Here is a 26,727-nt window from a genome sequence, read left to right as displayed (position 1 = left end):
CAGGACAAGGGCAGAGGAATGTTACAATGAGGCACATGGGCGTACAAGGAGGATAATTAAGAGAACCTTAGGCCTCCTGAAGGCCAGGTTCAGGTGCCTCCATCTGACTGGTGGATCCCTGTACTACTCACCCAAGAAGGTGTGCCAGATCATCGTGGCATGCTGCATGTTGCATAACCTTACCTTAAGACGCCAGGTGCCTTTTGTGGTAGCGGTGGAGCCTGTGGACAGTGACGAAGAGGAGGTAGAGGAAGAAGATGTAGACAACAGAACATAATACAGCAGTACTTCCAGTGGCACACAGGTAAGAGACTGTAACTCCACTTAACATTTCAGTAATCTTTTGGACATTTTACATTGCAGCCTCTTACCCTCTGTCTATGGACACTGACTGTTCCCTTTGGATTCTCTATTTTCAGATCTGTGTACCCCATTCTGGCTCCTGCTATATGTACTGCTGCCCACCAAAGGTCATCCTGTAGTATATTTCACTGAACATATACGTTGCAATGCTTTGATAATGTTGTACTAATACATTTGAGATTCATTACACTGACTCCAGTATGGTATTTGTTTCAAGGGTGTTTATTTTTGTGCCAAGAAGTATAGGCGTATGTACAGGTGGCTGGGGTGATGGTGGAGGAATGTCCAGTTAAAGTCTAGTCTCTTGGTATCACAGGTGCATTGTCCAATGGGGCATAGGAAGGGGAGCAATGGCAGTTCAAGGTGGACTGGGTAACAGAGTGAGACAGAAGGGTGACAATCAGGAGAGCCCTATTTCCTGGCGGGGGTCTTTGCAATGTTCTTTGTCTTCTGCCTGGATCGCAGGGACCATTTGTGGGGTGGTTCTCCTTCTGCAGGGGGTGGGGTGCTGGAGGCCTGTTGGTCCTGTGGCGGGGCCTCCTGTCCACTAGCGCTGGCGGAGGTGGAAAGCTGTTCTTTGGTTTGGCTAGTGTCAGGTCCTCTTTGTTGTGACACTGCCTCCCTCATGGTCTTGCCCAGGTCAGCCAGCACCCCTGCAATGGTGTCCAGGATGGTGTACTTTTTTGTTAGGTCCTCCCTGATCCCCAGGTACTGTCCCTCATGCAGCCGCTGGGTCTCCTGCAACTTGGCCACTACCCGGCCCATGGTCTCCTGGGAATGGTGGTATGTTCCCATGATGTTGGAGAGTGCCTCGTGGAGAGTGGGTTCCCTGGGCCTGTCCTCCCCCTCTCGCACAGCAGTCCTCCCAGCTTCCCTGTTGTCCTGTGGCTCTGTCCCCTGAACCGTGTGCCCACTGCCACTGACCACAGGTCCCTGATCGTCCTGGGTTTGTGGGGTTGCCTGGGGTCCCTGTAGTGGTAGACACACTGCTGATTGACGTGTCCTGGGGACAGTGGCATGGGCCGCTGGGTGGGTGTTGTGCTGGTGTTTCCTGAGGGGGGAGGCTCTGTGGTGGGTTGGGACTGTGGCATGGGAACCGACTGTCCAGAGGTCCCTGATGGGCCAGGTGAGTCATCCTGATCCAGGCGTGCAGAGCTGCTGTCATCACTGTGGACCTCTTCTGGGGGGGTGGACTGGATGTACCTGGCACCTCCTCTCCGGTGACATTGGGTAGGGGTCCTGTTGGGATGCAAATGCATTATTAATGTATCTGCGTGTGCCATATTGTGCATGGGTGTGTCTCCCTCTATGATTGTGATTTCCCTGTCGGTTTGGCCTTGTGTGGGTGGTGATTTTGTGGGATGGGTGCGTCTCTCTATTGGGCATGCTGGGGTGATGGCTGTCCATGCAGGTCTGTGAGTGATGTCCATGCATTGGTGGTGCATGCAGGGCTTGGTATTGGGATGGGTGGGTTGTGCTAGCGGGGCATATGTGAGTTGGTGAAGTGATCGGGTGAGTGTAGGGGTAGGAGTTTGTGATGGCATGCAGGTAGGGTGGGGAGGATGAAGTAGTTAAGATTTGACTTACCAGAATCCAGTCCTCCTGCTACTCCTGTGAGTCCCTCAGGAAGCATGATCGCCAAGACTTGCTCCTCCCATGTTGTAAGTTGTGGGGGAGGAGGTGGGGTTATACCGCCAGTCCTCTGTACAGCAATCTGGTGTCTTGATACAACATAATGCACCTTCCCCCATAGGTCGTTCCACCTCTTCCTGATGTCATCCCTGGTTCTTGGGTGGTGTCCCACGACGTTGACCCTGTCCACGATCCTCCGCCGTAGCTCCATCTTCCTTGCAATGGACGTCTGCTGCACCTGTGATCCGAATAGCTCTTGCTCTACCCGGATGATTTCCTCAACCATTACCCTTAGCTCGTCCTCAGAAAACCTGGGGTGTCTTTGGGGTGCCATGGGTGTGGTGTGAGTGATATGTGTGAGGATGTGTGTGGTGATGTGTTGTTGTGTATGCTGTGATGTGCGTGAATGGTGTATGGGGGATGGTGTTCGGTGCCTCTGAGTGGGTGCTCCTGGCTTGTCTCTCTCAGTTAGCTATATTTATTTTCATTGTAAGGGGTTGTGGGTATTGTGGGTGTGTATTTTATAGTGGAGCGAGTGTGTGGTGTGTGTGTATGTATGTCAGGTCTTTGTATTTTGAATTGTCCAATGTGGTGTAGTTTTGTAAGTGTGTGTGTATTTTGAGCGCAGTGGTGTGTACCGCCAATGGTTTACTGCGGTTGAAAGACCGCTGCGTTGATTTGTGGGTCGTGATACTGTGGGCGTATTCTTGTTGGCGTAACGGTGTGGGTTTTGCTATCGCCAGTTTATCACTGACCTTTGGTCTGGCGGACTTGTGTGGGTATCTGTATTGTGACGGTATTCTATGTGTGGGTCATAATACCCGTGGTGGATTACTGCCGTGGTCATGGTATATTGGCGGCCGTCAGCACAGCGGTAGGCAGCATTTACCACCAGGGTTGTAATGAGGGACATAGTATTAACTATAACTACCTAGTGGCGACCACCACTAGGTTTTACATGTATATATGTATATATATATATATATATATATATATATATATATATATATATATATATATATATATATATTTAAACTAGAAGTTGAAGAATCAAGAGAAAACAACAGCCAGCCCGGGCAAAAATTCATATCCCAAAGGATACAATGAGTCACAAGAAAATGAAATATCCAAGAAAGAAGTGACTCAAACAGATGGACTCACCAAAGGACAATAATATATTTCCACTACAATGTTTCGGCTTCTGCCTTCCTCAGGTAGTTCAAGATGGTTTACTCAGTGGCTGCACAGTTGACACTGCTGGATTTTCAAAAAGCATCATGAGTAAAGATTTCAGTTAGAATGCAAAATCAATGCAGTCCTGAGAAGTCTTCAGATATGCAGTAATCAAGTAGTATTGTCAGTGATGTTCAGTCTATCTGGATGCAGTGATTTTAAACGCTACATCCAGAAGTTTTCTCTGATGTCCAGTAGTTCTTCCTTTTGAGACAAGTTCCATGGGGAAAATCTTCAAATCTCATACTAAATTGTCCACAAGGATGAAGTGATTGGCTACAGGCTGATCAGGTTTCTTGTTAATTATTGCTGATGTGTGGTTGCTGAATCATGTACAGAGGTCATTCACTGTTTGGACTACATACTGTTTTTTTACTGGTTTGGCGTTGGCACTGAATCACATAAATAATACATGTTGAGCGACATGTAAGATGTTATCTTATTCCATAGGTCCTTCTCGTAACAGAGCTAGTTATTGATGATGTGTGTAAAAGGTATTCACATGTGATGCACCTTTTAGAATCACAGCAGTGAACCTCTGCTTTTGTTCAGCTTGCTTAAGTTTAGCTCTCGCGATAAGGGATCGTAAATTGGGAGCTCTGCGGTAAGCACTGACTGGTGGTTCTGGAAAAACCTTTTGCAATTTTTCACAAGTGGATAGTAAGGAAAAAGTTGTTTGCATTATATTTCTGTAGTTGAGAGCTGATGCATGACAGTCAGCCACAAACAGGATTCTGTTGCTTTTGTTACTTCTGTTGGTGTTCCAAATAGGTGCTTCCCTAGATAACTGCAAAGCCTTGTCAGTTTGTTACAGTATGATATGCAGAGGATAGCCTTGCTTTTTAAATAATGTAACAAGCTCCTGTAGATGGTCTTTACAGGTGTCTAAATTGCTGCAGATGTGTGTTATTCTGACTTGTTTTATATATATATATATATATATATATATATATATATATATATATATATATATATGTGCAAAAAAGAATAGAGAACTCTGGGTAGTTCCCAAGTTTAGGTGGAGAGCAGCTCTAGTAAGGAACACTTTGCAACACCAGCGACACTCTAGATTTGCTCACCTCAAATGTCTGTTTATCTAGAAAAGTTTTTATATATAAAACAATATATATATATGACTATGTATATATATGACTATATATACATATATATGCTAGAGGAGCACAACTGCCCCAAACAATACAATTACACATTTAAATTCCGCACACTTACTCAAAAAGGAGAGGTGTGCTAGAGATTCCTTATTACAGTGCAAAGGTACAGATAAATCTATAAATACAAATATTATAATATTAACAACATTGTACAAATTCTTTGTAGGAAATGTTCTAGACAGACATACTAGAAAAACTAAAATAAGACTTAGAAAGTGATAATTTTACCAACCAAGAGGGAAAGTCTGGAAGCGATTGTAGGAAGCTGGTCTGGTGTGTGGTGAGTACCTAAGGTACTTACACCTTATACCAGGTCCAGGTATCCCCTATTAGTGTAGTGTAGGCAGTGTCTAGAAGCCAGGCTCTCTAGAGGCAGCTGTGGATGAGCAGCCAAGGCTTATCTAGAAGACATACAAACCTCATGCAATACCACTGTAATCACACAGCACTCACACACATGAAAGAAAACATTCAGGCCCATATTTATAATTGCTTTGTGCCGAATTGGTGTCATTTATTTTATGCTAATATAGTGGAAACTTAACTCCACATTTACATTTTGATGCTAGACTAGTCTAACATCAAAATGTTGGAGTTAAAGTCATTTTTTGGATGCGTGAACCCACCTTTCGTCAATCAGATGCAGGATGGGCGTACCCCTCCAAATGAATGACTCTAAGGCTCTGACGCCTTATTTATCCTCCAGTGCAAAAATGGTGCACGGGAGGGAGGCGGGCCTAAATAATGGCTCTAAGCCTGCTTAGCGCCATTTATTTAATGCCTGGGTTAGGGCAGGCGTTAGGGGACCTGTGAGCCCATTTCCATGGTAGGACACCATCGACTAAGTCCACAGGTGCCCTTCTCCAGGCCCCAGGGACACTCCCACCTACACCAGAGGGACACCGGAGGATGGGGGACCCCATCCCAGGTAAGTAGGGTAAGTAGAGATAAGTATTTTACACTTATTTTAAAAGTGCCATTTAGGGACCTAAAATGGGCCACCCTACATGGCACTGGGTGCAATGGCCATGCCCAGGGGACCCTTGTCCTCTGTGCTGGCCACTGGGGTGGTGGGCATGACTCTTGTCCTTTATAAGACAGGATTCGTGTGGTATAGTAGGATTTGCATTAAGTAATGACGCTAAGCTGGTTAGAGTCATCTTTTTTACTCTATCCAGCTTAACGTAATTTTTCAGTGCAAACCCCCCTTCTCCCATACCGCCACCCCCACCCACCTAATGTCATTTACCTTGACGTTAGCCCACCCTTTGCGTCGGATTGCACCGGCATCTAGGAATGGCACTAGCTGGCGGTAAACTTTTTCAAGCAAAACTGCGTTAGCGCAGGTTTGCGTGAAAAAGTATGAATCTGGGCCTCAGTGTTACAAAAATAAAATTATTTTAGTGACACAATCACCAAAAACTACTAGAGAGGTAAACATCCAATAGGAGGCAAGCAGCACACTAGATATGTACACTATTAATCAGAAATAGGCATAAACAGCAATAGAAAACAGTGCAAATAACAATAGACAATAGTGACCCTAGAGGGAGCCCAAACCATATACAAAAAAAATGGAATGCGAATGCAGGACCCCCACCTAGGTAAGTGGAATGTGTAGAGGGGAGATGGAGGAACTAAGAAACCCTAAAGGTAAGTACCACAGTGCCCCCCAGCGACCAGGAAGAAAGGGGTTAGTTACTGAATTTTCCCAAAAGTACCCAAAAGGACAAAAAAGGAGAAAATGCAACACCCAGACAGGACTGCAAGACACCAGTGGTGGACTACTGAAGAAGAAGATCCGTGGAGGAAGGGGACGAAGTCCATAAGTCACAGAAGTGTCCGTGGTGAAAGGAGCCATTACCCACACGTCTGTGGTTGCAGGAGTTGGTTGACGGTAGGACGAAGATGGTCAGCAATGCAGCCCTGGAGCCGGAGAGGGGTTCCTGGAGGATGCAGTCAACTTCCCCCGCCGGATGGATGATTGCTGTCAGTCATGGAAACGCCACCAACAAGCCTTGGTAAAGGCAGAAGTTGAGGTGAAGCAAAAGTGAAGCTTCCAGGGACCAGCAAGGTCCAGGAGGACTCTACCCATGGGGGGAATCCTAGGGGAGACCCTCAGCAAGGCAGGGAGTCCACATAAGAAAAGGAAGCCCCCATAGAGACCCACTGGAAGAGGAAGTAGGATTCGCAGAGGAGTCTACGCAGCACATCTGGAGAAGGGTCCCATGCCGCAGCGGAAGCATGTAGAGGGATGTGCTTCTCAGGAAGGAGTGCTGTGGGCTGGGGCTACAAGGAGCCTGAAGATCCCTTGGAGGAGATGCCAACAAGCCTCGGTAGCTGCAAGAGACGCGGTGCACAGGGGTACTGACCTGCATGGGAAGGCGAGGACTTACCTCCACCAAAGTTGGACAGCTGGCAGAGAGGACCAAGAGGACTACTCCAGACCACGACCCATGATGCAGTATCCACGCAGCTCAGTATGAGCACAGATCCACTCAGCTGGTCCTCATTGCAGTTGGTGCTTGCAGATGCAGGGGAGTGACTCCTTCACTCCAAGGGAGATTCTTTCTTCCTTCTCATGCAGGCTGAAGACTTGCCACCCTCAGAGGATGCACAGCTGGGGGAAATGTTGCAGAAGCTGGAAGGAGCCGTGGAAACAATATTGCAATCAGAGTCTTCGTCGTGGATGCAGATTGTTGGTTCCTGTAGGGTCCAGTTACAGTTACAGTGGCTAGAAGTTGAAGTAGAGGTTGCAGAGGAGTCCTGCTGGAATCTTACAAGATGAATCTAAGGCAGCACCCCAGGGGAAGCCCCTAAATAGCCCTGAAAGGGGGATTGGTTACCTAGCCAGGTGACCACCTATCAGGAGGGGCGCTGATGTCACCTGCCTGACCTGGCCACTCAGATGCTCCCAGAGGTCTTTGTCTACCTTGGATTCAAGATGACAGAATCAAGGAACCCTCTAGAGGATCTCTAGGCACCACCCCTGGGAGGGTGATGTACAGGGGAGTGGTCACTCCCCTTTCCATTGTCCAGTTTCATGCCAGAGCAGGGACTGGGGGTCCCTCAACCGGTGTAAACTGATTTATGCATGGAGGCCGCCAAATGTGCCTTTCAAAGCATACCAGTGGCTTGGGGAGGCTACCCTCCCAAGCCACGTAACAACTATCTCCAAAGGATGAGGGTGTTACTCCCCTCTCTCAAGGATAATACTTTGTTCCACCTTCCTGGGCTTGAGCTGATCAAGCAGCAGGAGGGCAGAAACCTGTCTGAGGGGTGGCAGCAGCTTGGGCAGCCTGGAAAACCCCAGAAGGCTGGTAGGAGTAATGCTGGGGTGTCCTCTGAGGAACTCCCAGAGTGCATGGAATCATACTTCCAATACTGGCAACAGTATTGGGGTATGATTCTGACATTTTTGAAACCAAACATGCCTAGGTTGGGAGTTACCATTATGTAGCTGGACATAGGTAGTGACCTATGTCCAGTAAACGCATAGAATGGCGTCCCTGCACTCACAAAGTCCATGAAAATGGAACTGGAGTTTGTGGGGGCACCTCTGTTAGTGCAGGGGTGCCCTCACACACAGGTACTTGCACCCTGCCCTCTGGGCTAGGAGGGCCTGCCATAGGGGTGACTTACAGTGACCTGGTGCAGTGACATGTAGTGAAAAGGTGCATGCACCCTTTCATGCAGGTTGCAATGGCAGGCCTGCAGAGGGGTTTTGCCCGGGCTCCCATGGGTGGCATAATACATGCTGCAGCCCATGGTTCCCCAATGCCCTGGGTACCTGGGCACCATATACTAAGGACTTACATGGGAGCACCAGTATGCCAAATGTGGGGTGTATGTGGTTTCCTACAGCGATGATTTATTATACAGTGCATGACGATGTAGAAAAGGAATCATGTGCACTTCCATGATACTTTGCAACTATATTAGGGAAAATCTACAATAGCCTGCACATTTATAGAATAATTGTGCTTCCTATTGCCTATACATGTGTGCTGTTACAGCTGGTGGTACCAACTAGCTACAAATGCAGTCTATTGCCCCCAACATATTTGGCAACTCGGCTTTTGCTCAAATCCTTACTTGATCTTAATTTGCTTTTCCATTTTCCAAAGTATTAGGAAAATGGAGGTACTGAGGCCCTGGGTACCATATACTTAGGTCTTACATGGGGGCACCAGTATGCCAAATGTGCGGTGATTGTGGTTCAAGTAACCAAATTAAGTATTTTCCAAATTCATTTGCTTTTTCTAAGTATTAGGAAAATGGAGGTACTGAAGAGTAATTATGATGATGGCAACTAGTACATCAGGTAAAAATGAAGATGAAGCACTCTGTATCATTCCAGCCATCCTGGCACAATGTTTTGGATGGATTCAGGTGCCAACAAACACAGTAATGACATTCGCTTCACATATGGTGGAATGCTGCATGTGAGCGACCTGTCTTGAATTGCAAAGTTGGTCCAATTTTGTCAAAAGATGTTTTCTTTCCTCAGTCTGTAGAATGTGATGCCATCCTCCTTCCTTAAGTCAATGGGGCTCATTCCCTGTCAATAACTCCTCTCCTCCCTCCCTCTTTCTAGACTGCATTATCGATCACTCATAAAAAAAAAAAATTAAATAGCTCAAAATGATTTTGTGAGAAAGCGTGTGACACTTCTATATATACTGAGAGAATTGCAAGTCTGTGCAAGGTCTGAGAAGTAAGACAAAATGAACACTGCACCACACTGAAAATATGATTTAAGGATCTTGTGCTGACTTGCCTGACTTACAGGAATGATGCAAGAGCTTAAATCTGTATCGACATGTAATAAAATCCCAAATATCACTCCTTGATGATCAATTCGTCTGTGTATTTCAGTGGAGATCTTTTCCAAAGATTGTAATGGTTTCTCCCGCTCACTCTTTTTTAAAACGAAGGATACCCCAACTTTGAACCCACCATTAAGCTTGATCTTTCTCTAACGTTGATGACTGTTTTTATAGTGTTTATGCTGAAAAGCAAAGTCAAAGAGGCAAAGCAAGCCTAACCCTGTATTTTCCTCTTGTAGGTACTCTGGTGCGATAAGTGGCTTGGTCTTCATCTTCATCTTTCCGTTCCTGATTCACCTGATTGATCTGCAGGGTAAAGGCAAGAGGACGGTCCTCACCACCATCTTTCATGTCTTCCTCATGCTCCTTGGACTTGCCAACCTCATCGGGCAGTTTTTAGTTTAACACAATTGGCATCAACCATTCAGCATTAAAGACATGTTATGTTATGTTATGTTATGTTATTTTTATTTGTACCGCACACAGCTGCCCCAGCAAAGGGGCGTCCCGGCGCGGTACCACCCGTTCTGAAAAAGGTCTGGCTGGTGATCCTATTGATTCCTGTTTGTACTCATCGAAGGCCGGACATCTATAAAAAGTTACCTTTCACCTTGGGATTGCCCATTGAGCCTGTGCAGTCAGCATGCTATTGAGTATCATTTTTTAGGGTGACAATGGACCAATGAATAAAAATGGCATCTGGAAGCACTTCTTTCCTCATGTACTACAGTTACCCGTGACATCCTGCTTTGGACCAAACATGCTGTCTTCCCCACTGCGATACAGGATTGGTTGCACATCTGTAAAAGAGACAAGAATGGCAGTGATGGTTGAAAAAAGGTGTGAGAACAGGAGGACTGGAGACTGTTTGCAGCTCCCTCACAGGGCAAAACATCACTGAAGCAACCTGAGTGTGACATTCTTAGCCTCAAAGGTTCAGAATCCGCACAGCTCTCCTTCTGGTAGAGTCCAACGTTTGCTAAATACTGGAGTGATAAACAGCTACTTTTTATTCAACTGTGGTCACTGCTAGACCTCTCTAACACTCCCTCTGTATGAGGTAGAGTGGCCTGACCTTGCCTGGTATAGATTTTTTTTTTTTTAAGAAAATGAAGAAAAGGTTTCGCAATACTGTGGGGCATATTTATACTCTGTTTGCACCGAATTAGTGTCATTTTTTTTTACTCTAATTCGGTGCAAAACTAACTCCATATTTATACTTTGGTGCTAGACCCCTCTAGCACCAAACTTATGGAGTTAAAGTCATTTTTTGAAAGTGGAGACCTACTTTGCCTTAATGAGATGCATGGTAGGCGTTCCCGTGCAAAAAATGACTCTAAGGCCTTAACGCCATATTTAGGGGCATATTTATACTCTGCGGCATATTTATACTCTGTTTGCACCGAATTAGTGTCATTTTTTTTTACTCTAATTCGGTGCAAAACTAACTCCATATTTATACTTTGGTGCTAGACCCATCTAGCACCAAGGCCCTGATTTAAACTTTTTTTGCACCGCATTAATGTCATTTTATGACACAAAAGTGGCGCAAACTTACAAAATATTGGCCCTTATTTATACTTTTTGCTGCAAAACTGCACTAACTCAGTTTTGCACCAAAACGTTTAGCACCGGCTTGCACCATTTCTGTGCACCAGCCGGGCACCATATTTATGGAATGGTGCAAGCCGGTGCAAAGGGTAGGCTAGAGTTTTAAAAAATGACTTTAGTCGGGTGGGGCTGGCAGCATGGAAGAAGAGGGTTTAGCACCAAACAATGGCTTTAGGCAGGTTAGAGTTAAAAAAAATGACTCTAACCAGATTAGCGTCATTTTATGGTGCTAAATCTACCATGCCACATGACTCCTGTATTAGAAAAGGCAGGAGTCATGCCCACCACCCCAGTGGCCAGCACAGAGGACAGGGTTCCCCTGGGCATGGCCATTGCACCCGGTGCCATGTATGGGGGCCCATTTCAGGGCCCCCTATTGCACTTTCAAAAATAAAATACACTTACCTGTACTTACCTGGGATGGGGTCCCCCATCCTCGCAGTCCCTCTAGTGTGGGTGGGGGTGCCCCTAGGGCCTAGGGAGGGCACCTCTGGGCTTATTCCATGGTGTTCCACCATGAAAATAGGGCCACAGGTCCCCTAACACCTGCCCTGACCCAGGTCTTAAAAAATGGGGCAAAGCAAGCTTTGCCCCATTTTTTGACCCCTCTTTCCTCCCTTGCACCATTTTTACATGGGAGTATAAATATGGTGTTAAGGCCATAGAGTCATTTTTTTTGCACGGGAACGCCTACATTGCATCTCATTAAGGCAAGGTAGGTTTCCACTTCCAAAAAATGACTTTAACTCCATAAATTTGGTGCTAGACGGGTCTAGCACCAAAGTATAAATATGGAGTTAGTTTTGCACTGAATTAGAGTAAAACAAAAATGACGCTAATTCAGTGCAAACAGAGTATAAATATGCCCCTTAGCGTCAAAAAATTATGTTAATCTGGTCAGAATCATTTATTTTGACTCAAAACTGCCTAACGTCATTTTTTTTTAAGCTAGCCTACCCTTTGCACCGGCTTGCACCATTCCATAAATATGGTGCCCAGCTGGTGCTAACAAATGGTGCAAGCCGGTGCAAAACTTTTTGGGGCAAAACTGCCTTAGTGCAGTTTTGCACCAAAAAGTATAAATAAGGCCCTGTGTTCTCCCAGTTTCATTCCTAATACCCAGCTGTTACTCTTACCTTTCTGTACGTCTAGTGATTCTAGCATTAATACATCCTTTAATTAAGTCATCAGTAACGGGATAGTGGCCATATTCCTTTTTGGAGCCCAAAAGTTCAATGCTAATTCTTAGAAAACTCCTTGATAAACTGAGACATTGTGAAGCAGAGAAAAGATGTCTCGTAAAAGATGGAGGCCTAACTCAGCACTCCTGGTATGTGCAAGAGGGGCAGGCTTACAAACACTTTATTTATGGAAACACTCCAGGATAACTGAAAGAATAAAAGTGTGTGTTTCTAGTACAATCTGCTTCTTATATTACCTCATCCTTTCCTTCATTTTACAGCTTCTGGAAAGGATCCAATTTCTTTCCAAAAATTAGCTCTATATATATCCTTGCTTTCTTGTGTTTATAAATGAGAAGTCCCCAGGATTTCTGTCAAACCGAGGGAAGCAAAAATGTTGTGAACAGAGGTATATTTTTAATGTAGGACTGTGCTCTAGTCAGTGTTCTGTAAAATGCAAATTAAAAAGCATGCCCAACATGGATTGAAAAATACGAACTAGCTTCAAGTATATATACATATACTCAAAGTTGAAACAATCATTTGCAAACCCATAGATCTCACCCTTAAGAAATATTGCCTTTGCTAATGTTTTTTTCCAAATAGCCACTGTGCATGCAGACTCATCGCAGTGACCATCAGATAATCGTTTTCCTTCAGGCATTAAAAATATTCCAAGATGGCCACCGCAATTGCATGTGCACTTGTGGGGACAACTTGCATTATTTTCATATTTGATGGACCTCCTCTGTTATGTTATGATGTACAGCAGATTTGTAGAGCACACTAGCACTCGGGCCGGTATCCTGGTGCTGAGCAGGTGCAAGTCTAGGCATACCTAGGGCTTAGTGTGACTACTCGAAAAGCCGGATTTTAAGCTGATTACGAAACCCCCCGCAACCTACCCTTGAGCCTTATCTTCCCTAACTATGACATGGGTTTTACATTTCAGAAAAAAGTCACATTTTCAGTGCCTTTTTACAACTTTTTGTTTATCCAAACCAAGGGCCGAATTGAAAAAAAGTGGCACTGCATTCAAAGCAGCGCCACTTTTCTTGTCCCCCCCCCCCGCACTCACCCTAACGCCACCATGAGTGCACGGTATTTATGATACAGCGCACCATGGCAGTATTAGGAACAATAGTGTCAACATTTTTGACGCTATTGTGGCGCTTTGCTCCACTAGTGTCGAACATTTGGACGCTAGTTGAGCAGTACAAGGAGGCCCTTTGATTACAATGGGTGTGTCCTTTTAATGCCTGTTTTCGTCATTTTTAATGGCTGCTGAAAGCAGGCGTTAAAAATGACGCCAAAAATGGCACTATGAAATCTAGTAGATTTAATTGCGCCATTTTTGCAGGCCTCCTTGCACCGGAGCGCTCCCTTTGCATACATCATGCATGGCGCATGCATAATGTGGCGCAAAGGGTTACAGAGTGGTGCTGTGATTTTGCAAGCCTAACGCCACAATAGCATAAAAAAATGATGCTAATGTGGCGCTAGGCCTTCCTAAATTTGGGCCTAATTCTTTCTGAGATAGTTTGTTTAGAGCTGAATTATCCAACTTAACGGTACTTCTCACTCCATGATTCTAACTGATAGCCTATTATACCACAGGACACAATTATATATTGTTAGGTGTTGGGTCTTTGTGTGGTTAACATTATTTCCCGCCTCATTTCATTTTTGATGTAATTCCCTTTCACTTTGAAGGGTCATGTCATGTAAAGTGTGGGACTTTCCCTAAGACTTAGCTGGAGTACATTTGAGTCTGTTTGGGCATTAGTGTAATTAAAGTAGATGAGGGTGTAACGTCGGGTAACTGCCATAGTAATTGCCACCTGGGGCCATATTTGTGGTCAAGTGAAGCAGCGTAGCAAGTCACCTTGCTGCACTGCATCCCATGGAAAGGGCAGAAATGCACTGTATTTAAAAGAATACAACACATTCCTGCCTTTGTCTCTGCACTGGTGCGGTTTTGGCAGCCTAGCCTCAACGCAGGCACCCTTGCATCGTGGTGCAAGGGTGCTTGCATTGTAGGGAGGATTGTTTTGTGCAGGAAGGGACATGTTCTTTCACAGAAACAATCCTCTGAGACATTTTCCTCTTTCTATGTGTGCTGCAGAATGCAATAATGAGATTTCTCTTCGTTACGCCTCACCTGCGAAGGCATACCATTTTTGGTGCATTAGCAGGTCTACCACTTATAGTAAATCTGGGAATGCGTCAAAATTCATGGATGTTGTGTGTTAACACCCACGCAACACCCATAGATCACCTACCTGAGGCAGAGTAATGCAACTGAACGATTTGCGCTGCAGTGTTTTACTCAAAATTTATGAAGCTACTCAGAGCCATGAAAGGTGGCCTTGCGTGGCTACATAAATCTAATTTTGGGCTTGCATCGCTCTTGCACCACGTTACGTGGTGCAAATGAGACACAAGGGTGCATATTTTTAACAGAAGGGGGCAAAAAAGCAGTCCACTCTAATAGTAACTAACTTACCCTTTAGTAGGGGTGGTTTTGTAGTTGCATGTTCGTTCCTATATGCTGCCTTCATTTTCCCTTCCCTGCTCCCTCTCTGGAGATGTGCCTCATTTTTTTTTAGCCATTCCCACATTTACTTTAAAAAATGCATATCTACATTTGCAGAGTTCTCTGCACTTGTGGCAGAGAACTCCACAAATAAGAGCTACGACAGGCATATGTGGAGATCTTCACCTGTACCTTAGTGTAGTGCATTCATGAGTATGTGAAGTTGTACAGGAGCACTACCTCATTTACTCAAAAATGCATTGGTGTTGCATGTTGCACTCTTCTGTTTTGTATTACCCAAGCATTTATCTTAAAATTATGCACTTTACAACTTATTTTTTCGAGGATAAAGTATTGTATAATTGTTATTAAGTCTACAATAAAACTGTGAATCATAAAAAAGAACCATTATGACTAGACCCTCAGTATTCTGAAGTAATTTCTCCTAATTTCTGACTGACAGATAGGCACCCACTATTAGGCTTTGTTAGTCTGATTTTGTTCAGGCTGAGGATAGATGGATGTTTTCGCACACTCTGTGGTAATGGAGACAGGGAAACCAGTGTAAATGCCAGAATTACCTGGTAGTGAGAGGAATCCAGTCACGATTTTCTGGATTGTCCTAAAATTGGACCAACACATGTACTCACGTTTGTCTCAGTGAAGCATCTGTGTCAGATATGTTTTGCCAAAAGATCATTTTGATTTTCTCCCTGTTAGAAATGGGGTCTTTGGTTGGCAGTCAGTTTACCCCCTGACCAAGCAAGGACCCTCACTCTAGTCAGGGTAAGTCACACACAATCCAAATGATCTTGTGCCCACCCTCTGGTAGCTTGGCACTGAGCAGTCAACCTTAACTTAGAAGGCAATGTGTAAAGTATTTGTGCAATAAATCATGCAATAACACAGTATAACACCACAAAAATACATCACACAGTGTTTAGAAAAATATATAATATTTATCTGGTTAAATGCAAGTCAAAACGATCAAGATTTGATAAGTATGCAATAAAATATCACTTTAGAGAATTATAAAAGGAGTCTTTAGTCTTTAAAAAGCAACAAGTGTCTCTTGCAGCACAAAGTACCTGGTTTGCGTTCAAATTCTATGCAAGGGACCACAGAGGAGGAGATGTGTGGAAAACGGGGAGGTGTGCGTCAGTTTCTCCAGGTGCACACAGACGATGCGTCGATAATTTTCCACACAGGGAAGGCTTTGCTTTGATTTCTGGCGCCCTGACTTGGATCTTCTTCAGGTTGCAGGGTTTTCAGACGCCCCGGGGACGATGCAGAGAAATCCTGGGTGTGCAGGACGAAGACACAGGAGCTGCGTCGATCCGGTGGGGAATGCGGGGAAGTTTCTATTGCACGGCAGGCGCTGCGTTGATCTCCTCTCCGGGAGCCAGGCTGCGTCTTCCGGGTTAAGCTGTCAGTGATTTTCTCACCGCGATGCAGGCTGTGCGTCGTTTCTGGCAGGCTGTGCGTCGAATCTTCGCCGCACAAGGAGTTCTTTGCAGGAGGAAGTCTTTTTGGTCCTGAGACTTCAAGGAACAGGAGGCAAGCTCTATCTTGTCCAGAAGTGTCTGAGTTGGTAGGGTAAGAAGCCCTGTTTAAATACCTAAATGTGCCTTTGAAGTGGGGGAGACTTCAAAGAGCGGCTTAGAAGTGCACCAGGTCCCCTTTCAGTTCCATCATGTCTGCCAGGGTCCCAGTAGGGGGTTTGGCAGTCCATTGTTTGAGGGCAGGCCACTTTCCTTTGAAATGTAAGTGTCAGGCCCTTCACCCTCCCAGCCCAGGAAGACCCATTCAGTATGCAGATGTGTGCAGGTGTGATTGTTCATCCTGTGCTAGAGGTTGTTTAGTGAAATGCACAGGGAGCTGTCAAGTAACCTAGCCAGACGTGGATTGTAAGGCACATAACGAGTTAAGTGCAGAGAAATGCTCACTTTCTAGAAGTGGCATTTCTAAAATAGTAATATTAAATCCAACTTCACCAGTCAGAAGGATTTTGTATTACCATTCTCGACATAATAAATATGACCTTGTTACTCCTTTCAGATCAAAATCTACCACTCAAACAGTATATGAGGGTAGCCCTAATGTTAGCCTATGAAAGGAGCAGGCCTCACAGCAGTGTAAAACGAATTTAGGAGTTCTACACTACCATGACATATAAACTACACAGGTATATGTCCTGCCTTTTACCCACATAGCACCCTGCCCTATGGGTTACCTAGGGCCTACCTTAGGGGTGACTTTTATGTAGAAAAAGGGGAGTTTAAGGCTTGGCAAGTACTTTTAAATGCCAAGTCGAAGTGGCAGTGAAACTGCCCACACAAGCCTTGCAATGGCAGGCCTGAGGCATGGCATGCGGGTGGCACAATCAGTGCTGCAGGCCCACTAGTAGCATTTAATCTACAGGCCCTGGGCACATGTAGTGCACTTTACTGGGGACTTACAAGTAGATTAAATAAGCCAATTGGGTATGAACCAATGTCACTATGTTTTAAGGGAGACAGCATATGCACTTTAGCACTGGTTAGCAGTGGTAAAGTGCGCAGAGTCCTAAAACAAGCAAAAACAGTGTCCAAAAAGTGGAAGGAGGCAGGCAAAAAGTTAGGGGTGACCACCCTAGGGCTGTCAGGTCTAACACTCCCATTCAAGCCAAGCCAATGTGCTTTAGTCAAACCTGAACAAGGGATTCTTCCAATCGGGGATCATTTATGTCTGAAAACTAAGCTTCAAAAACACTGATCTGTGTTTTGTTTTAGTTTGAAAGTAGTTTCAGAAATTGACTACTGTTAACAGTGGGAGTAAATGTTTTTTCAGAGTGGGAGCAAGGAGTAAACAATCTTAACATGGCAATAGGTGACGTTGATGAGGTTTCTTCAAGTGGAAAAATATGTCTTCTGTGTAACACAAACAATGAAACACCTCACAAGCAAATGGGCTTGAAATGGTCAGTGTGGAGCTACACCTGTGGGCGTGGATATCCAACATTTTCAAGAGAGTACTGTGAATCGAGACATAAACGAAGGAAAGGAAGAGGAAATATCACCTCCTCCATGTTTTTGCCATGTGTTTGTCCTTCCTTGTGTCTGCAACCACCTGAGCCCTTATTACAGACAGGGTGCAAAGTCCCCGATTGCCCCATCGCACACCATTAAACAGGTTCTCTGGGTGCAAACAGGGACAGTGCACCCTATTATGATGAATGCGCTGCTCTACTGCAGCCACAAACTGGTGCTGCCCTGAGGGCACTACATTCAGTGAAATACGGAGCTGATGTTTCAGAGCCACTGCAGTGTTTGTACAGGCAGCAACCTGTCTGTGCTTTAAAGAAGGGTCAGAGATTCTCCTGCTGGTGGGTGCAGTAAGGAGCTGCATCGGCATGCAGGGTCATGTTGTGGGGTTCAAGGTATCTTGTTCCCCCTTCAGAGGTCGTTAGTCAACAGGGACACTGACAGCGTATCACCTTTTTGTGGCAGACTGTCAATGTGCCTCCTACGGGCCTAGTTGCCTCTGTGCTCGTGTCCATCATACGTTGAGGACACGGAGGCAACATGATTTCCTCATTTACATGTGACCACACCCCAATACAAATAAGGGTGCACCCTCTGAAGATAGTCCTGGTGCTATAGGTGCACCAGCACTAGTGGGCACACATGCCCACTGTACTTCGCAAGGCACTATGGGGCAGATTGAAGAACCCCTAGCGCCTCCTTGTGCCACATTAGCGTCATTTTTAACAACGCTAATGTGGCCCAATGACGCCAAAATCGCTGCACCAACTTTACAAAGTGGCGCATTGCATGCATTGCGCCACTTTGTAACCCTTTACACTACTTTATATCTGCGCCAGGCATAATGTATGCAAAGGGGGCATTCCCCTGTTACGTGGGCCGAAAACATTGCAAAAAGAAATCCAAAAGATTTCTTTGCGTCATTTTCTTCGACACTTTTAACGCCTGCTCAGAGCAGGCTTAAAAGGAGGGAAGCCATTGTTTACAATGGGCCTCAATGTCTTTTTCCAGGATTGGCATCAACATTTTTGATGCTAATCCTGCAAAGCTCCGAACTAGCGTATAAAATGTTGACACTAGTTCCCCTAACTATCGCCATGGTGTGCCATATCTTAGATATGGCGCATACGTGGTGGTGTTAGGGAGAACTAAGGGGTGCAAGGAAAGGGGCGCTACAATGGGTGCAGCGCCACGTTTCTTAAATCAGGCTGTATGTGTAATACAGCACCTGGAGTCTTTGCTACTAGGGCCACTCACATGAAATAAATAAATCAAACTTCAAATTCATCAAAACGAGTGATGCCCATAAATGTGTCTTATCCCAGGTTGGTTTTCTTGTGGATATTACACTCAGGAGTCTTGGTGCCACAATAACTATTTGTGTATCCTCAAGCTATGCGGAGGGAGAGAATATTTTCTTATCTCCCCTAAATGAATTCACTGCTCTTTTAAGGTAATCTAACGAGGCATAACATGTTTATGTGCAAAGCGCATGTTCTCCCTTGCTCTCCAGTTGCTAAAATAACAGATTTTTATTGTCATTCAACTTAATTAATTAAGCTCTGAAGAATGAACCATTCAGTGGACCAGCGTGTGACCATGACCAAACACCCATTGCTGCAGTGGAAGCTTTAGTCCTCTGAGCCACGAGACCAGGCTTGAAGGATGGTTGTGATATAATTGACAGTATTTGTTGGCTTGTTTGAAAATGTAAATATATATGGTAGGATCTTGTGAAGGGTATAGGCCCAGCTCTGCTGACTATGTTTGTAAATACTGAATTCATATGAGCCCCAGCATATTTGTAGACATATTGTAGAAGTATCCTCTGGTAAGTGATCTCCAGCATCATCTGCAGACACATTGTAGAAGTACCATCAGGCAGGTGATCTCCAGCATCATCTGGACACATATTGCAGTAGTACCCTCGGGCAGGTGATCTCCAGTATCCTCTACAGACACATTGTAAAAGTACCCTTGGGCAGATGATCTCCAGCATCATCTGCAGACATATTGTCAAAGTACCCTCAGGCAGGTGATCTCCAGCATCACCCACAGACACATTATAAAAATACTCTCAGGGAGGTGATCTCCAGCATCATCTGCAGATATATTGTAGAGGTACCCTCAGGCAGGTGATCTACTGCATCATCTGCAGACACGTTGTAAAAGTACCTTGAGGAAGATAATCTCTAGCATCACTGAATATATACTGTAGAACTATCTTGAGGGAGATGTAAGAGTTGCACAATTAGTTGGTGGATCTTACTGTAGGCTAAAATGTCTGTTTAACAGTACCAGCACTTCTAAACAGTGCCATTTTGCTAGCATTCACTTTGAACTGCAAATCCAAAAGATGAAAATAAATAATATTGTGGGCCAGCTACCTGTGTTCTAAGTAAGACAATGGGGCTGACTCGGACCACCCCAATTAGTCAATGGAGAAGTTCTACCAGTCAATGGAGAAGTTTGAATGATTTGTGCTACATCAGGAGCAGGTGTTGAAAGAAGGCAACCCACTTTTAAAATGGGCCTCTATGTACTTTGCAGGACTAGCGCCAACATTTTTGGAGCTATTCCTGCAAAGTACCTCAATAATGTGAAACATTTTGACACTATTGCCCCTATCCAGCGCCATGGTGCCCTGTATCTTAAATACGGCGCACACATGGTAGCCGTGGGGCGCTAAGGGGTGCTCCATTGGATGCGGCACCCCTTTTCTTAAATTTGGGACTCAATATCTGTCAGGGTGTACTTTGCCCTTATCTTATAGAACTCAAGATGTTGAAGTAATGTTCAAGACGCACAATCCTTTTATGGGTACTAATACACACCCCCTGCGCGCCGCTTGTTCTGAAACCTTTTACATTGCCCTCCCTAAGAGACTTTACAGAGCACTGACCTTACAGGACTGGGCCAGGGGCGGCTCCTCTGTTAGGGCGGAGAAGCGTCGCCCCCTGGCCAGCAGCAGCAGCTGCAAAACCTTTTTAAGAAAACGATAATAAACTTTATTATCATTGTCTTGTAAAAGGGTCAGGGCAACACGGGTGAACAGCAGTGAGGGGGTGTGCACAGTACTCCCCCTCAGAGCGCATGTGTGTTTGGCTGGCCATCTCGGGCCAGCCAAACAAACATACGCAGTGTGCTCTCTCCAGCCCGGCACTGCGTTGTCAGGCTGGAGAGAGCAGGCACAGGCTCCCAGTCTGCCTGGGAGCGCCCTCGCTGGGCGCTCCCAGTCAATCCTGATGCTGCTCTGAGCATGGTCAGGGTTAGCCTCAAGGCAGACTGAGAGCCTGTCTGCAGCCTGCGAGCCTGTCTGCAGCCTGCGACGGAGGAATGGAGCGGCGCGGTGGGAAGTGAAGGTAAGTGTTTTTTTATTTTATTAAATTAATGTTTATTACTCCACTTTCCCCCTCTGCATGCCACCCAGCCCATTCTGCGTCCCACGAGCAGCAACTGGACTGGGTTAAATCTGCAACTGTGGTTTGAAGCTGTGCATCTTGTCCGACCCTAGGACATAAGGGTTTAGAACAAACTGCAGATGTTCTTCCATCTTCACACAGCCCTCAGGACTACTATTAGGGTAAGAGGAATTTAGGCAGGAATACAGTAAGACTCCATTCCCGTTTCAACCACACAACAAGCTCAATGCACTTAGGGGCATATTTATACTCCGTTTGCGCCGAAATTGCGTCGTTTTTTTTTACGCAATTTCGACGCAAAACTAACTCCATATTTATACTTTGGCGTTAGACGCGTCTAGTGCCAAAGTCCATGGAGTTAGCATCATTTTTTAGCGTGGACACCTACTTTGCGTTAATTATATGCAAGGTAGGCGTTCCCGTCTAAAAAATCGACTCCGAGGCATGTGCGTGGGATTTATACTCCCGGGCAAAAATCACGCCCGGGAGTGGGCGGGTAAAAAAAAATGACGTACGGCTGCTTTTGCGCTGTTTTTTAGCGCCTGCAAAAGGCAGGCGTTAAGGGACCTGTGGGCTCTGAAGGAGCCCACAGGTGCCCCCCCATGCCCCCAGGGACACCCCCTGTCACCCATGCCCACCCCAGGAGGACACCCAAGGCTGGAGGGACCCATCCCAGGGACATTAAGGTAAGTTCAGGTAAGAGTTTTTTTTAATATTTTTTTTGTGGCATAGGGGGACCTGATTTGTGCCCCCCTACATGCCACTATGCCCAATGACCATGCCCAGGGGACATAAGTCCCCTGGGCATGACCACTGGGCAAGGGGGCATGACTCCTGTCTTTGCTAAGACAGGAGTCATTTCTATGGGGTTTGGGAGTGAAAAAAAATGGCGCAAATCGGGTTGAGGTGAAAAAATGGTGGCGGATATACCACCTACCGTATTACGAGTTCCATAGGATATAATGGACTCGTAATACGGTAGGTGGTATATCCGCCACTTTTGGGACGGTTTAACACCGTCCTCCAAAGTTAGAATCAGGCCCATTGACACTAAAATAAAGTACCTTTATTTTTAGTAACTCTGAGTATTGTGTTTCTTATGATATAGCGCTATATGATATAAATGGTATAGTAGGAACTCTGCATGTCTCCTAGTTCAGCCTAAGCTGCTCTGCTATAGCTACCTCTATTAGCCTAAGCTGCTAGGACACTACTAATCTACTAATAAGGGATAACTGGACCTGGCACAAGGTGTAGGTACCATCAGGTACCCAGAATAAGCCAGGCCAGCCTTCTACAATGTGTGCATGGTTGTGGGGGTGGTGACTGCTCGTGAGGTATGTGTTATGATGGGCGTGCTGGTGATGGAGGTAGTGGATGAGGATGTAGTGCATGCAGGTGTGAGTGGAGACGCTACTGGGAGGGTGGTGGATAAAGAGGAGGAGGGGGACCCAGTGGAGGCAGCAGATGTTGGTGTGTCTGCATGGGATGGTGCTTGTGTGAGTGCCTGTGAGATGAATGGCGGTGCTTGTGTTTGTCTGAGCCACTTTTGTGGGTTGATTTGAGTGAATGCTGGTCTGAAGGTGTGCTTGGGATAGGCTGAGGTTGAGGGGATTGGGTCTGGGTAGTGGAAGTTGGACGGTGGAGGCTGGACACAGGGACAATGGCTGCCATTAGTGCTAAGGCCAGAGCCTGAAATGCTCTCTGTTGGGCCGCCACGCGATAGAGAATACCCTCCAGTTATGCATTTGTTTGTTGCAAATGCCTCTCGACACCCTAGATGGCATTCAGTATGGTTGTCTGCCCAACAGGGAGGGATCTCAGGAGGTCAATAGCCTCCTCACTGAGGGCAGCAGGGCTGACTGGGGCAGGGCCTGAGGTGCCTGGGGCGAAGGAGATGCCCACCCTCCTGGGTGAGCGGGCACGGGAAACACGCTGAGGGGATGCTGGGAAGTTGGTGCTGGTGGGGGGCGCAGCTGTACCTGTTGTTGGGGTGGGCACAGAGGTATCCGCTACCGCCAGGGAGATTTCATCGGTGGAGGAGTCGCTGTATGTGGTCTCCCCTCCTGTCCCCGTTGTGGTGCTCCCCTCGTCCTCCATCCCACTGGTGCCTTCACCCTCTGTGGATTGGGCCTCCAGTGCCATGTGGGATGCAGGTGCCTCTGCTCCTCCGCCAGATGATGCTAATGCACACAAGGACAGGATGACAAAACAAAAAGGGGGGAGAGACAGAGGATACACTTGGTCAATGCCAGCAACACCACTACTGTTGGCGGACACAACACACAGGCAGCCGCCCTATGCAGTAGGCCATGCCCAACCATTTACTGAGACAGTCTCCAGCCCATGGGGTACAATGCATAACACCAGCATCTGCACACCTGAAACCCACAGGACCCTGCCCAGTAGTAGATGGCCACTTACACCATTGAGGTAGGAGTGCTCCAGAGCCTGCACAACAAGGGACCTACCCTGCCATGATCGCCCTGACCTAGGGGCACCCACAGCCCACATCCCCAAACCATCTAACTCCTAAAGCGCGTAAAGTCAGCTTTCAGAATCTGTACTCACCCCCTTGTGGCTGCTGTGATGCCCTCAAGTGCCCTTCTAACTCCGGATAGGCTTACCAGGATGCGGAGAATCAGGTGGGTCGTGGTGCAACGGGCACCCCTTACACATTGGGAGGCCAGCCCCAGCTGGGCCTCCGCCGTTTTCTTGGTCCAGTGGCGCAGGACCTCCCATTTCTTGCAGCAGTGGGTGCTCCGCCTGTGATAGGCCCCCAGAGTCCTCACCTCCTTGGCGATGGCATGCCAAATACCCTTTTTCTGGTTGGCGCTGACCTGGAGGGAAAAGTCAGCAGAAAAGGGAATCACTCACATGTCCCATTGCCCACCAGTTCCCACCCATGCCCTGACGCACATACACTGACCACCTCTCATGCAGCACTCAGGCCAGGATGCCTCAGCACCCCCCCCAACATGTGGCTTACATCAACACCACTCTAAACATGCATTGCCCACACATCATGCTCACAGTGTACTCACCTGTTTGTCTGGAGGACCGTAGAGTAATGTGTACTGGGGTAGGACCCCATCCACCAGTTTCTCCAACTCCTCCGCAGTGAAGACAGGGGCCCTTTCACCAGACACATGAGCCACTGTCACTTCCAGACTCAGGTCACAGCAGCACTTGCAGTGTAGGTCCTCTCCTGTTGACGGCCAAGCAGCAAGTGAGTGAATAGTTAGAAAATGGAGGTGACATCCCCGGCGGTGCGTACTGTTTTTACCACCGGCGTACATCGCCATTGGCTCCTGGAACCCACAGGGCCCAATGATAACCAATGAGAAGTTGTGCGGTGGTCTTCGACCGCCTACCGCGCCGGCGCACAACCCCAGCGCACCTACCTCATTTCCACTTGTCCCTCCTCACAGGTCAGACAGCCGCCATTTCAGGGGGGCACATGGCATGGCACCTAACTGTGTCACAGCAGACATTGGCACATCAACTGACTCTCGACTTCACATACTGCTTCTGTGATGTAAATTCAGCAACAGCAGTGCAATCTATGTGGAAATATGACCTTCTGCTCACCGTTCTCTTCCACAGGCTACAACCGCTGAGGCAGATTATGAGATGGCGGCATCCTCCGGTGTACAGACCCCTGGTGGCCCTTTCGACAATGGAGGACAGACACATTATCATCACATACAGACTTGATCATGCCACAATCCAAGAACTGTGTGCCCAATTGGAGCCAGACCTGATGTCAGCTATCTGCCTGCCCACGGGAATCCCCCCTCTAGTGCAGGTCCTGTCTGTGCTCCATTTCCTGCCAAGCGGTTCCTTTCAAACTACAGTAGCCATGGCATCAGGGATGTCTCAGCCAATGTTCTCCAATGTGTTGACCAGTGTCGTCTGCCATTCTGAAACACATGAGCACCTACATCGTGTTCCCCCAGGTGGATGAATTGGCCACAGTGAAAGCTGACTTTTATGCTCTGGGACATATCCCCAACATCATTGGTGCCATTGTTGGTAAACACGTGGCATTTGTCCCCCCCCCCCGGTGAAATGAATAGGTTTACAGGAATAGAAAAAGCTATCACTCGATGAATGTGCAGATGGTGTATCTGGCGGACCAGTACATCTCCCATGTGAATGCCAAATATCCTGGCTCTGTGCATGACGCCTATATCTTGAGGAATAGCAGCATCCCATATGTGATGGCCCAACTCCAGAGGCACCAGGTGTGGCTAATAGGTGAGCCCAAGGTCCCAGTATCTGGGTATGGGGTTGTCCCTAAGGGTTAGTGTGTGTCTAACAGTTGTCCCTCGATATGTACAGGTGACTATGGTTACCCCAACCTCTCATGGCTACTGACCCGAGTGAGGAATGCCAGGGCAACGGCAGAGGAATGTTACAATGAGGCACATGGGCGTACAAGGAGGATAATTAAGAGAACCTTAGGCCTCCTGAAGGCCAGGTTCAGGTGCCTCCATCTGACTGGTGGATCCCTGTACTACTCACCCAAGAAGGTGTGCCAGATCATCGTGGCATGCTGCATGTTGCATAACCTTACCTTAAGACGCCAGGTGCCTTTTGTGGTAGCGGTGGAGCCTGTGGACAGTGACGAAGAGGAGGTAGAGGAAGAAGATGTAGACAACAGAACATAATACAGCAGTACTTCCAGTGGCACACAGGTAAGAGACTGTAACTCCACTTAACATTTCAGTAATCTTTTGGACATTTTACATTGCAGCCTCTTACCCTCTGTCTATGGACACTGACTGTTCCCTTTGGATTCTCTATTTTCAGATCTGTGTACCCCATTCTGGCTCCTGCTATATGTACTGCTGCCCACCAAAGGTCATCCTGTAGTATATTTCACTGAACATATACGTTGCAATGCTTTGATAATGTTGTACTAATACATTTGAGATTCATTACACTGACTCCAGTATGGTATTTGTTTCAAGGGTGTTTATTTTTGTGCCAAGAAGTATAGGCGTATGTACAGGTGGCTGGGGTGATGGTGGAGGAATGTCCAGTTAAAGTCTAGTCTCTTGGTATCACAGGTGCATTGTCCAATGGGGCATAGGAAGGGGAGCAATGGCAGTTCAAGGTGGACTGGGTAACAGAGTGAGACAGAAGGGTGACAATCAGGAGAGCCCTATTTCCTGGCGGGGGTCTTTGCAATGTTCTTTGTCTTCTGCCTGGATCGCAGGGACCATTTGTGGGGTGGTGCTCCTTTTGCAGGGGGTGAGGTGCTGGAGGCCTGTTGGTCCTGTGGCGGGGCCTCCTGTCCACTAGCGCTGGCGGAGGTGGAAAGCTGTTCCTTGGTTTGGCTAGTGTCAGGTGCTCTTTGTTGTGATACTGCCTCCCTCATGGTCTTGCCCAGGTCAGCCAGCACCCCTGCAATGGTGTCCAGGATGGTGTACTTTTTTGTTAGGTCCTCCCTGATCCCCAGGTACTGTCCCTCATGCAGCCGCTGGGTCTCCTGCAACTTGGCCAGTACCCGGCCCATGGTCTCCTGGGAATGGTGGTATGTTCCCATGATGTTGGAGAGTGCCTCGTGGAGAGTGGGTTCCCTGGGCCTGTCCTCCCCCTCTCGCACAGCAGTCCTCCCAGCTTCCCTGTTGTCCTGTGCCTCTGTCCCCTGAACCGTGTGCCCACTGCCAATGACCACAGGTCCCTGAACGTCCTGGGTTTGTGGGGTTGCCTGGGG

At 46.8% G+C, this 26,727-nt stretch overlaps 1 protein-coding gene across 1 annotated transcript in view; it reads left to right on the top strand.

Annotated features, from left to right (window-relative positions):
* LOC138293967 (neutral amino acid transporter 9-like) overlaps positions 1-9,634 on the top strand; it is a 378,670-nt gene extending 369,036 nt beyond the window's left edge. The window contains exon 9 of the mRNA XM_069233229.1: positions 9,469-9,634. Within this exon, the coding sequence (XP_069089330.1) occupies positions 9,469-9,634 (166 nt within the window). The remainder of the gene's footprint in view (positions 1-9,468) is intronic.
* Positions 9,635-26,727: the final 17,093 nt, after the last annotated feature.

The sequence above is a fragment of the Pleurodeles waltl genome, chromosome 4_2 (genome assembly GCF_031143425.1).
Source record: "Pleurodeles waltl isolate 20211129_DDA chromosome 4_2, aPleWal1.hap1.20221129, whole genome shotgun sequence".
Lineage (NCBI taxonomy): Eukaryota > Metazoa > Chordata > Amphibia > Caudata > Salamandridae > Pleurodeles > Pleurodeles waltl.
The sequence above is the reverse complement of the archived record's forward strand: the minus strand, read 5'-3'. Positions and strand labels throughout refer to the sequence as shown.